Source organism: Mustela putorius, unplaced genomic scaffold (assembly GCF_011764305.1).
Source record: "Mustela putorius furo isolate JIRA1106 unplaced genomic scaffold, ASM1176430v1.1 tig00003898_pilon_pilon_pilon, whole genome shotgun sequence".
Taxonomy (NCBI): Eukaryota; Metazoa; Chordata; class Mammalia; order Carnivora; family Mustelidae; genus Mustela; species Mustela putorius.
In genome coordinates, this window is record NW_025422047.1 from 6,771,813 (window position 1) to 6,785,766 (window position 13,954).

At 40.7% G+C, this 13,954-nt stretch overlaps 1 protein-coding gene across 1 annotated transcript in view; it reads right to left on the reverse strand.

Annotated features, from left to right (window-relative positions):
- FSIP1 (fibrous sheath interacting protein 1) overlaps nucleotides 1–13,954 on the reverse strand; it is a 184,349-nt gene that overhangs the window by 128,812 nt on the left and 41,583 nt on the right. Inside the window, exons 7-9 of the mRNA XM_013055402.2 lie at nucleotides 13,725–13,849; nucleotides 10,906–11,016; nucleotides 3,328–3,486 (exon numbers count right to left, since the gene is read on the reverse strand). Of these exons, the coding sequence (XP_012910856.2) occupies nucleotides 3,328–3,486; nucleotides 10,906–11,016; nucleotides 13,725–13,849 (395 nt within the window). The remainder of the gene's footprint in view (nucleotides 1–3,327; nucleotides 3,487–10,905; nucleotides 11,017–13,724; nucleotides 13,850–13,954) is intronic.

Below are 13,954 nucleotides of genomic sequence, written 5' to 3' on the forward strand. Positions count from 1 at the left end.
CACCAGAGCCTCTCCGATGAAACAAGCAGGCATTCAACCGTATTTTGACGGCCTGCACAGGGGCTGGGAAAGTGACCCCAGTGTGTGAAGGAGGCCTCAGGGCCTACAATACAACATGGAGTTGTGAATACTGTGGCTAACGGGACAATCTGTGCTCCACAGAAAGCCGCAGTTGCCTCTCAAAGCAATCCTGTATGCTGCCAAGCAAGGATTCAGGTTAAATACTGGATTCTCTCATTTCTCAAGAAAAACTAGAAGTATAGATGTTTATATGAATTCACCCAATTCTGAAATGTTGGCTTAAAAAAAAAAAATTGTAGGGGCGCCTGGGTGGCTCAGTGGGTTAAGCCTCTGCCTTCGGCTCAGGTCATGATCCCAGAGTCCTGGGATGGAGTCCCGCATGGAGCTCTCTGCTCAGCAGGGAGCCTTCTTCCCCGCCTCTCTCTCTGCCTGCCTCTCTGCCTGCTTGTGATCTCTCTCTCCCTCTGTCAAATAAATAAATAAATAAATCTTAAAAAAGTTTTGTAAACCCTCTGTGGACTAAAGGAAACCCATATGTGGGTCAAATTTGCCATGCACACCACCAGTTCTCAACCTCATGCTGTATAATGGCAATCTCCTCTGGACCTCTGGCCCCTTCTTCCTCATTCACTAGTTTCCCTTCCTCCTCCTCTCCCTCACTTGTAGAACTGGACTTTCTTGATATTCCTTCTGGTGTGCTTTCTCTCTCTCCCCAGTAGCAGCACAGCACTTTGCATCTAGAGCTTTCTATAGTGCTCATCTATGTGGACTTGTACCACAGTTATCTATGTGTAAATAAAGAAAGAAAAGGTGTTCCTTAAGTCGCTTATTATTATTATAATAACATCATTGGTTGAGTTTTGTGTCAGACACAGTGCTGAGTACTTTACACAATCAACTTCTCCACCCTTTAAAAGAGCCCTCAACAATCTGAGGGTTTTGAAGGGGTGGGGGTGGGAGGTTGGGGGAGCCAGGTGGAGGGCATTAAGGAGGGCACGGATTGCATGGAGCACTGAGTGTGGTGCAAAAACAATGAATTCTGTTATGCTGAAAAGAAATTTTAAAAAATAAAAATAAAAAATAAAAAAGCCCTAAAGAATGATACTATTATTACTACTGCACAGACAAGGAAACTAGGACTCCGGGCACTTCTGATTAATGCCCAAGGCCTCGGAGCTAGGAAGTGGAGGAGCCAGAGCTTGAAGCTAGGCTTTTTGACTCCACAGTTCCACATTCGCCTGCCTTGTCGTTCAGTCCCCTACAATTCCTACACAGGGAGCACTTGATGAATATTGCGGAACCAATTTGCTGAAAAACAGAATTCATATTCCACTTGAAAGACATTCTTTCATAAGGAGCATGGAGGAAAAATTACTGATGAGTTAATGGTTTGCAGAAGGGTTAAAAATAAAAATCATGTGAATAAGCACTATGAATATTTGTGGTTCAGCAACAGATTGGAGCCCATTCATCAACTGCACAGATACGCAAGGTTTAACCACGATACTTTTTAGTATATTTATCCAGAAAGGATTCCAATCCAAAAATAATATCTGCAAAATAATTTGCCACGTTAGCATTTCTGGCTTGAAAATTCAATGTGCAATGCTGGTTTTAGTTACAAATGAGGAAATGCCAAGAGGAAAATGAACAAAAGCTCAAAGGCACTTTTTTTTTTTGGATGCAAGAATCATTAATTATTTCTTTTCATCAGCTATGATGTTACATTTCTGTTTCTGTATCCAATGGGAGTCCCAAAATGCAGTTTTCTCTTTTCTCTCTATCCATATGTTGTTTCACATAAAAACATAAAATGTCAGTATGTGACACCTAAGTAATACACTGGTTTTCCCTTTTAGTATTTTTAAAATATTTTTCTGAACTATAAATGTGAACTCTGAAAATGTGACTTAAATGATGATGACAGAATCTTACCAGAGTCACTTTATCTAAGCCCTAGTAGCTAAACAAATCTCTAAATTCTCCATCTCTCCTTAAAGAATAACATTTGACTGCCACAGAAAAGGTTTAGGATCATTACTCGGCTTTAAGATCTAAACTACCCTTGAAGTCCAGTAACACCAACAACCACAACAAAATCAGCTAGAACACAAAAAAGAACAAAAAGCACCCCTGAGCAATTTTATTTCCCCGTCTCGGATTCCTGCTTTTGGGAAATGACACCCAGGAACATAAATAAACGAGTGGCGTAACTGCTGTCAAAATCCTGGGGTACATTTGGGTGGGGCCAGAGATTCCGAGTCTCTCTTTCCCAAGAACTCCTATCCCAGTCCAGAAACAAGTGGTTTTGACTACCGCCACCCCTGGTGCGTAGAGGCTCAGCAGCAGCTGTGTCTGGCCCTAGCGCACATAAGCTAAGGAAGCCGATATGGCTCCATACAGGTTTTGCCAGCAACCAAACTTGCTTTAGAACATCTTAATGCTCCTCCTTTCCCCTGAAGCAGTTTCAACTGGCCAGATCCTCAAACTTCGATCCATGGCTTCGAGACTCCGTATAAGACAGAATTATTACCTATAGAATATTAATTTTTAAGTCTTTTTTAGGACTGAAAAAGTCACGTACAGAAAATGATTTGGTGAAATGTCTACAAAACCGGAAGAGGTAGAATAACAAAAGACTAGCCGTCTTCTCTTTGAGTAAAAACTACCACTCGACCCCAAACTAGATCCTATGAAGCATTGAGGGGTGAGACACAGAATTTTACTTTTACAAAGCTGCTGTTACTCTTCTGTTTTTCTACACAGAAAATTGTAAACAATTCTTTGAGAGAGCTAGCAAGAGAGGAAACACATTCATTTCAAAATCCTCATAGGAGAGAAGTCATCAGCGGAATGAGCTTCACTCCTTGATGTTAAATTAAAAGAAGAATCTGGCAGCATGAGGGACAAGCAGCTGCCATTGCTGATACCTAGAACCAGAGGAATTGAGAGAGAAGTAAGGCTCTTAAAGGACAAATGAGTGCTTTATCAATTTTCTTCCCTAGCCTGTCTTCTGATCATGATCAAGAATTAGCTTAAATCAGAAAAACATAATAACATCAAAACAAATATTTCCCAAGGGACCCCTCCCAGCAAATTACCAACTGAAAGGAAAATGAAGAGGAAGTGAAGTCACCAAAGAAAAATACACTCAACACACACACTTATGGAACTTACTGTCACTGAGTTCGTAGTCATGGAAAAAACATTTGGGAAGAAACCTCTTTAGTTAACAAGCAGATTGTCAAATCCTGTAAACTAGCTTTAGCGCACAAACCTGAACAATCTATGTGCTCTTAAATCTACCTGATCATTCTGGTTTTCAAGTCTTGGAGAAATGCTGCAAGTTGTTGGTGAGGCTGCAGAAAGTTCTTGGAGCTTTGAGTCAATTTCAGCAAGCTGCTGGTGCTGGGTGGTTGCAAGTGTGTATCCTTCTCCTGGAACCAGCCAGCCAGACTGATCCCCCTAAGAGCAAACAAGCAAGGGTCACCAAGTCATTCCAATGCTATGTTTTTTTCTTTCCAAAATATACCTTTCAAACTGCTACAGCAATAGCAATGCTCATCACACACACACACACACACACACACACCCCAAAACAATATCAAAAAAAAAAAAAAAAACCCACAAAATTAACATTGGGATATGGAAAGAAAAAAATTATATTATGTATGGTTTCATTATCTCTCAAATCTGTATAAAGTATATCCTACATTTTGTGGGGTTTTTCCCTGTGGAATAAATCTCTTAGCCTCGCAGTTTGGTTCTTACAGCATTCTCATTTCTCCACTTTGAAAAAGTGGTTTCTGATATGTTGAATAGGAAGAAATAGTGTTTCCCCCATAATGGACATGGTATTTTCAAGATCTGTCCCTGAAAGGTAACATAGGATCTATAAACGCAGCTGTTTGGTCCCATGAGTTTAACTGGTCATCTAATTCCTTCTTCAACAAACACATGTTTAATAATAGGTTAAAGTGTATTCATAACGTTCATTCAGAAATCCTGTACTGAGCACCCAACGTCCACAGACATTACACTGGGCACTGGTCATTCAGTAAGAATCTCATAAGCTTTGCTTTTAAGGAGTTCTAGGTCTTTAGGCAGCAAAGATTTTAACAAGGTATCAAGAGTGCTGGTGAGCCCAAGGTGCCATGGGGAACAGTGAGGGCAAAAACCTTTGTGGACATGAGGGAGCAGAGAGATAATATGGTTGGAGAAGGCTTCCTGGAAGAAATAATCAATCTTCATCACATCTTAATCAAGGAAGCAACATGATTGGCTATGCATTTTAAAACGGGCTGGTGGAGTGCCTGGTGGCCCAGTTGGTTAAGCGCTGGACTCTTGATTTCAGCTCAGGTCATGGTCTCAGGGTGGTGGGATTGAGCCCCATGTGGGGCTCTGTGCTCAGCACAGAATCAGCTTGTCCCTCTTCCCTCTACTCCTCCCCCTGTGCACACATGCATGCTCTTTCTCACTCTCTATCTCCAAAATAAGTAAATAAAATCTTTCAAACTGGAGCTGGTGAAGACAAGACTGGAAGCAGAAATTCCAGTTAAGATACAAAAGTTCAGGCACCTGGGTGGCTCAGTCGGTTGGGCAGCCAACTCTTGATTTGGGCTCACGTCATGGTCTCAGGGTCCTGGGATCGAGCATCGGGGAGTCTCCTCAAGGATTCTCTCTCTCTCTCCCCCTCTCTGCTGCTCCCCCAACTCACATTCACATGCATGTGCTCTCTTTCTCCCTCAAATAAATAAATCTTTAAATTAAAAAAAAAAAAAAAAGCAGAAGCCATAATCTAGAACTTAAGTGATGAGCACCCAAACGAAGGAATACAGAACACAGGACAGATACCAGAGATAATTAGGGAGTAGAATTTACAGAATCTGGAGATAATTTGATGGAAGAGTGAAAGGAGGAGCAAGGATCAAAGATGAAAAACAAAATCTGGATTCTGAGAACTAGGGGTGTATAGTGGTCATATTGACCAAGTGAGGGACTACAGAAGACATAATAGGTTCAAGGAGAAAAATGGCGAATTCTGTTTGGGAACTTCTGATATTCATAGATGTCCCTAGGATATCCATAGATTATGTTAGGTAGTTAAATATATTTGAAGTTCAAGATAGAGACCTAGATTGGAAATAAGTATTATGGACTCACCCACATCTCTATGATGGCTTAAACCCTTGAACCATGGGAATGGATGAGGTTACCCAGAGAAACATGTAGCACAAGGACAGAAGAATCATGAAAAAAACTAAGAATAAAAGGGCAAATGGAGGGCAAGGAAGTTTAAAAATTTCATACACTTTGGTTTCATGACTCTAATACCAGGAATCAATCCCTAAGTGGTAACCACAAGAGATACATGCAAAAACTCACACAGCAAGAATTACATGTCTCGCCCTAATCCCAGCATCCAATCTCCCTTCCTGTTTCAGCAAAACCAAACACTGTATGAGCCTTAGTAGGAAACAGGTCTCTAACAGACACCTCTTCTGCCCACCCTTGGCATCAGGAAGACAAGCAAATGACCCAGAATTAGCCAGTCAGAAGTCAACACCCTGGATTTTTGACTCTTGAGGGAAAGAGATACAAAGATGCAGGGGAAGTGAGACTGTAATTAATGGCGATAGCAGTAATCTTGGGCTTACCAGTACTGGTAGCAGCAATCATCTAGTGGGGTGACTGCTGGCTATGACACAACCCCTAACCAGCCTGTTTCTAAGGAGTTTCCATAGCCATGTTTCTGGGTATCCTGATACCTGCCGAACTTCCCACCAAGTCTGTGGGCTATACAACTCTCCAATACATTTATTCTGTTCTTTCCACTGAAGTCCATCTCTGTTTCTTGCAACCCAGAACACTGACTTATATGTTTTTGCCATGTCATTTAGAGTAAAGAATAATTACAAAAAGTCCAAATGTCTAAAAATAGGGAAAAGTGAAGAGATTGTAGTACATCCATACAAGGATATGATATATTAATAAACATTTTAAATACACTTGTGAGTTGGCAGTGAAAGTTATTATACATCATTATAAAAAATAGTTTTTTGTCACAAATAAGAAACTCCCATTAATTTTTCCTAAAAACAAGGGATATAAATACTATATGATCTAAATGAAAAATAATGAGTCACCAAATAATGAAACTATGGAACCAATGGCTAAATATTTGGGTGATAAATCCAAAATTTTTATTTGAATGGAATTCTTTTTTAATGACACTGGAAATAAAAGAGAATGTCAGATTAAATTCAACAGAAATGTAAATGTTTCATGCATTATTCTGTCACAGAGGGAAATTATATGAAATATGTAGGAGATGGTATCATGTTTTTCCATCTAGCATCTTCTAGCACCTTGCTAATGTGGGAAATTTGTAGCTTTCAGAAGTTTTGCCTCCCTAAGACAGAACCCAGAAAATGCTCTTCACAACCCTCCTTTACAGTGAGCGCTCAGTCTGGTAACCACGGGTCTACAACCAAACCCTCACATTCAACACTGATTTAGATATGGGTAATTTGAGATATAACGCAAAACTCATTTTGCCAATAGAGGCAAAATGGCTTTGGAGAGTGCCATTCATTACAAGTGTAAATTCCCCAAACAGAAAGAAATCTTCTAGGGGCTCCTGGCTGGCTCAGCAGAAGCATGCAACTCTTGATCTCCAGGTTATGAGTTCGAGCCCCCTGCTGGGTGTAGAGATTACTTTAAAAAAATAAATTAAGGGGACGCCTGGGTGGCTCAGTTGGTTGGACGACTGCCTTCGGCTCAGGTCATGATCCCGGAGTCCCGGGATCGAGTCCCACATCGGGCTCCCAGCTCCACGGGGAGTCTGCTTCTCTCTCCGACCTTCTCCTCGCTCATGTTCTCTCTCACTGCCTCTCTCTCTAATTAAAATAAATAAATAAATAAATAAATTAGGGGCGCCTCGGTGGCTCAGTCAGTTAAGCATCTGTCTTCAGCTCATTCCAGGGTCCTGGGATCGAGTCCCACATTGGGCTCCCTCCTCAGCAGGGAGTCTGCTTGTTCCTCTCCCTCTGCCTTCCCCCATTTGTGCTCACTCTCTCTCTCTCTCATTCTCACTGTCTCAAGTAAATAATCTTTTTTAAAATAAATAAATATTAAAAAAAAAAAGAAACCTTTTAAAAATTCTTAGTATCCTAGAGAGATTCAAAAGACTACCCTGTTTTCACAATTAAACATGCCACTATAAAGAACCACCCAAGGGCAGGAGGTTCTGGGGAATTAAAACGTAATTACCACCCTAGTCACTCTCTTTTAGTTGCACAGTCATTTGTCAGAAATGGGAGGATGAGTTAGCACTCCAGAAAGAAAAAGACACACATAAGTGCCAACGACTATAGCAAATTTGAGGAATTTGAAGAAGTTTGGTATGGTTTAAGAATATAGTAGATGGGGTGCCTCGGTGGCTCAGTCAGTTGAGCTTCTGCCTTTGGCTTGGGTCACGGTGCCGGGGTCCTGCCTTGTTAAGAGACGAGATTTTAGAGGGTAATTATTGAAGTTGAGAAAAAAATACAGACATTTTAATGTATTTTAAGAAATTGAGGATTAGCAGCACCAGATCAGATATAAAATACTGAACTGAATCCTCAAACTATGAGAGGAAAAGGAGATGAAGTTAAGAAAACTAAATAAATCTAGGGACGCCTGCCTGGGTGGTTCTGTCGGTTGAGTGTCTGTCTTTGGCTCGGGTCATGATCCCTGGTTTCTGGGACCGAGTCCCACATCCAACTCTCAGCTCAGCAAGGAGCCTGCTTCTCCCTCTCCCTCTGCCTCCTGCTACACCTGCTTGTGCTCTCTCTTTCTCTTTCTGTCAAATAAAAGAATAAAATCTTTAAAAAAAAAAAAGAAAGAAAGAAAACAAAATAAATCTAATCAATGAAATAACAAGATGGGGGGCGCCTGGGTGGCTCAGTGGGTTAAGCTGCTGCCTTTGGCTCAGGTCATGATCTCAGAGTCGTGGGATCGAGTCCCGCATCGGGCTCTCTGCTCAGCAGAGAGCCTGCTTCCCTCTCTCTCTCTCTGCCTGCCTCTCCATCTACTTGTGATTTCTCTCTGTCAAATAAATAAATAAAATCTTTAAAAAAAAAAAAAAAAGAAATAACAAGATGGGGGGAAGTCTAAACACTGTCAGAAGTCATAATATAAATGAATAAATCAAATATCCTCATTAAAAGATTAAGAATAAGTAAATAATAACAAAAGATAAAGAAACAAAGACACAACAACAATAACAAAAATCCAGCTATAGGGTATTTGTAAATAATCTACCTAAAAATAAAAGTAAAGGATAGAAAAGAGTTAAAAATAAAGAGAGGGACAAGACACAAATACTAACCAAAATAATATGTAAAAGGCAATATTTAATAATAAAAATTCACTGTTAAATCCTTTCTGGGTACATAAGGAAGATCTACCATGCCATAGTTTGGAACCCAGAGAACCAATGGCTAGCAGCTCACCTAACATCTTAATAATGAAACCAGGAATGAGACGCAGGTCCCTTAAATCCTACTGTTTAAAAAAAAAAAAAAAAGTCTTATTATCTTAGCTTTTGTTAATAAAATTAATTACCACAAATTCTAAAGCTAAAATATTTCCAGATTCTGTGAGAGGTTAGCAGTTTGCTTTACCTACTTCTCGCCTCTGCTTCAGAGAACATACCAGCTGTTCTGAGGCCTCGCTATCTATCCTCTGCCTGTCAGGGGATGGATCTCCCCAGGCAATCTCGCCAGCCCCAGACACAGCAACACTTTCCTACATTCCTAGACACAGCCCCCGCTGGGCCTGCAATTTCTCAGGAAAGAACATTTCCGAGGTTGTAGTCTGTGACATATGCAGATTTGTCTGTGATTTGGGGTGAGGGTGGTGGGGTAGCAACTTTGTTTGCCTGCACAGGACATTTTTAAATGAAATTAGTTGTCAACATCTAAATGTATTAAAAGTATTTCCCACAGACAATCTGAATTTCTAGCTTCTCTTGATGCGTTGGAGGATCCAGAGAGCCCTGGGCTGAGATTTCCAGCCTCAGCCACCAGCTGAGGAGGAATGAGGGCCTCAAAGGCTTGGCACGCCCTCCCCCGCTGGTCACAGGTACTGTTGCTCACACACAGCTTGTGTCCCTACAGCAAAAACAGCAAAAACTACCCCCTGCACCTACTTATCTGAGGCCCGTCTAGTTGCAAAACCTGAGACAGGGATTCTTGCTAGAGTGACTTTCTGAGGGCACGCTCCCAGGAGAAGCCATGTGAGGTAAGCAGGTGAGGACAAGGGAAACACAACCAGGCAAGGATGTGGCCTCAGCTGACCCCTGGGGAAGCTCTGGAAGACAAACTGCTCCACAGACCCAAGCCTGTCTTGATTTGGGAGGGGATGGGAATGGAGAGGGGGAGCTACCCTAGGCTGTTCAGCTCCCATTTAATGCAAGGCCAGATTCCAGGGAAGGAGGCAGCTATGTGGCCTTGACACAGGGTAGGGGGATGGAGGCACAGAAGATACCAGGTAAAAGGGATCTGGGCAGGATGCCAGCAGCCTTCACTCCATCATGCCTCTATTAAACATACAGAAATAAAACTAGGTGACAGGGCTAGGGGCTTCAAGATACCCAGGAGAATGCATTTCTGTGTAGAAGTAAAGGATACTGCTGGAAGTTTAGTAGGCAAACCAGAACAAATGCTAAGCCACTCCCCTGCTCGTGGGACTGGCCCACACCCTAAAAACCCCACATTTGAACCCTGGACTGCATGCTGTTCCCCTCTTTGGACGCTTCAGGGACCTGGATGCTCAAGGCGGAAGCAGGATGGTACTCTTTAGGGTTACTGAAGATGACACCAAAATACCCTGGAGCCAGCTTAGGGATAATAAGAAATGTCCAAAATAAAAGGACACAGAGAAACACATAGATATGTCATCAGTGACTAAGCCCTATTACATCTCAGAAAGAGGTTACTGTGATCACTAATGTGTAGTCACTCTCACAGTGACATCACATAATCCTCGGAGAGTTGATAACAAATAGGCCAAGAATAAATCTGAAAAATTCAATCAACATCATTTTGTAAAACAGGATTTTTTTAAATATTGTCCCATAATTTGAAGATGTATTCAGATTTGTGATAAGAAGTCAATAACATGATAAAAAAATAAAAATTAAGAAGTGTAGAGGTCTCCCATCCAAGTACTAAACTGGCCCAACCCTGTTTAGCTTCCAAGATCAGACAAGATTAGGCATTGTTTGCAAAGTGGCTGGAGCTGGAGAGTATTACATACACTAAGTGAAATAATTCAGAAAAAGACAAATACCATATGATCTCACTCATAGGTGGAATTTAAGAAACAAAACAAATGAACATAGGGATGGAAAAAAGTTAGAGGCAAGCCATAAAGCAGATTCTTAACAATAGAGAACAAACTGAGGGTTGAGGGAGGGATTGTGGTTTAAATAGGTGATGGGGATTAAGGAGGGCACAGGCTGCGGTGACCACAGGTGTTGGGTATTGTATGTAAGTGATGAATCACTAAGCCCTACACCTAAAACTAATATTACAGACTGTTAATTAACTGGAATTTAAATAAAAAGTTGAGGGACGCCTAAGTGGCTCAGTCAATTAAGCTGCTGCCTTCAGCTCAAGTCATGATCCCAGAGGCGTGGGATCAAGTCCCACATCAGGCTCCCTGCTCAGTGAGGATCCTGCCTCTCCCTCTTCCCTCTGCCTGCTGCTCCCTCTGCTTGTGCTCGCTCTCTGTCAAATAAATAAATTTCTTCCCAAAATAAATAAATAATCAAAACTACAGAAAAAAAAAAAAAAGAAGATGAAGCATAGAGGTCATTGAATATTAGAGCTTACATACCTCAGGACAGGGCAGCCCCAAATCTCTGTCATCTAAGTCCTTCAAAAGTTCGATCAGCCTTTTCCTCTCTGTGTCCATCATAACCACTGGCTTCCCTGAATCCTTGGCCAACTACGGAATGTTTTAATAAAAAATAGTAAATACTCAAGACAATTCATAGTTCAGGAAAATAAAAATGGGAACTGAGCCTTCTATAGCACAGATACACTTGGGCAAAATCTGTGAGATCAGGCATTTTTCATTTGCGAGGTAGTTTTCTTCGATGCCAAATTTTTGCTCCAAGCAAAGATACTCCTGCTCTAAGCAGGCCCTCGTGTTAGCCATTTTAGCAAACATTTTATTTAAAATATAAGATAAAACAAACATGGGCAGTTGGCAAACCTCTCTTTATATAGTATTTATCAATATAATAATATATTGAGATATTTGGAAAGAAGCTCTTGCCACTTCCTATGTGACATGTATCTACCAAATGAAATTGCTCTTTTTTTAATGTGATTTTATTTGTAAGTATTTGAAGCTTTATCACATAACTTGCAAATTTGTGCTGATGATATATCTCAACTTTAATCCTTCTAATGAGTTGATAACAGCACCATGACCAATCACACATATATGGTAATTCTACAGTTAGGTTTTCAAAAAGCTGTTTAAAAGACAATCCTGAATTATAACTTTGTCTGACTTAGTGAGGAATTCACAAGACAGGTTTGCTACCATGTCCTGTCACACTATCCTAAAAGTATCTTACATTATAAATCATCCATAAAATGTGAAAAGCGTTAAATATTCTTGATTTAATACTGTACATAAACCACATGAAAAATCCCTTTCATTAAGCAAAAGGCAACATTTTAGATGCAGGGAATTTTAATTAAATTGGCAGAGTTAAGACCAAAAAGAGAAAATGGACAATGCCAGCTTGTCTTCAGCCCTTGCATTTACCAAGCTAATGAATATGACATGAAACACAGCTGAGTATTGCTGTTCTGTAAGATAGTAAAGGAATTTCATCAATATTTAAATAAATGTAACACTTATATAAATCAAAATAGAAAGCCCATCTCCCAAGATGGCATTTACCATCTCTGAGAAAAGTCGAACATTACCAATCGATTCCAATCATCTCTCTAGAAGGGGAAAACAGTGACAGCGCTTGCTGAACCAGAATTACTAAAGAAGTTAAAAAAGCTAATCAGATACATTTAACCACAAGCCAATCTTATTTCAATGAGGACTGTCCAAAAGGAATATTCCATCAGCCACGTCCATGATCTGAGTTCTGGTATATGAGATCAATGGAAATACGGTACACACAGAAGTCATGAGACATTCTTGTTTTGTAATAAATAAGGTAGTGGTCAACTATGGTTTCTTGGAAGCTATCGAGTCTGCCCTTCCCTCCCCTGTCTTCCTAATGCAAGTGAAGATCAGTTTTGTCCCGGGGATGTGCTTCTTGGGATTCTCCAAATTCTCCATCGGTGTCTCTTCTCCCCAGGCGATGCCTTTGTTCTTGGTGGCATCCAGGTAAGAAAACCCAGGGGCCTGCCCTGTGTTTTGCCCAAACAGACTGTGGAGATCTGGCCCAGTCTTGTGCTTCCCTCCCTTCCCCACTGTAGGGCACTGGGCATACTTCCAAACAAAACTCTTCTTGTCCTTCTCAACATCACCCATTTCAAAACCGCTCTTCCATCGCACCCAAAACAAAGGTGCCTGCTTGCAAGCCAGACATCCTGCCCGCTCCTAAATGAACTTGCCTTTACATTTCCAAACCGTTGTATCAGGACTTTGAATAAAGAGTCAGCTATTATTGTTAAAAGGGGAAAAGGGAAATCCATAGTGGGGCTGGCTCTGAGAAAAAACACTACCACTCTTGGAAAATTAAGTAAATCAACATGGGCCAGTGCAAAGAGATCAAGCTGGAGAAAGTTTCCTTCAGATCAGAGGGACATGAAGAGAAAAAGCAGGAGTCCCAGAGGCCAATCCTGTCATTGGCACGTTGACCCATGAATCCAATCTGCCTGGAAATGACATGCCAGCTGTGGAAGGAACATCAGGTTTGAACTGTGAGGAATTATTTAACTCTCCCCTCTTGTGAATAACTTCACACTCACCTAGTAACTCATCTGGTAATGGCCTGGGTGGTTTGTCACAAGCCTTCTGTCCACTGCACCTACATTTCTTGCTGTACATTAATTGATCAGCATTCTAGTCTAATAGAGGAGCCCTTTTACCCTGCGTTAGTCTGCCTTGAGGACATACCAAGACAGGCTGTAGGGTATGTAAGACCAAGGCTGAGCCCTTAACGCAAGGAGCTAATCAAGGCAAGTGACAAGTGGGCTTCCTGGAGGCTCAGCTAACTGGAGAGGGAAAGGGGCAGACAACCTGTTGGCCTCTCCAGCTCTTCCAGGAGCATTTTCCTTGCAAATTTCTAAATACACCAACTATAAACTCAGTCTCCTTACTTTAAAAGGCCAATTTTACTAATATGCAATTTAAAATCTGGGAAACATTGTCTGAAGCTATTATCTAAACAAACGTGTTTCAAACTGCAAGAACCAGGTTCGTTTCCGGGTAGTGAAACAAATGTACCAAACAGCAGCTAGCATCTTTAAAGGGGGTAATATAAGGTAGAATGGAATAAAAAACAGCGAAGTGAAGTAATGGTCCATAGAACTTTTCTTCAGTTACATTCACTGTTTCAATTACATATACATGTATCATGATCAAAAAAGTATTTAAAGACCATGAACACAACTATTTTCATTTCATAACTCATTTAATCTTACATATTGATTTCTAAACTTCTAAGTACATACCTCAATGTTTCTTTTGATAAAATCCTGGCTGTGTTTACCCCTAAGCTCAGTCTTTTCTGTATTTGAGAAATGTTTCTTTTCTGCTTTGATCAATGACTCGTTTCCTCCCACATCAAAGGTAAAATCTAATATTTAAAAAGTTCAAAATTTTTCATGATTATAATTGTCCATTATGCTAAAATTTTAAATTAAAATTACATTAAGCATACATTAAATATATAAGAAATAAA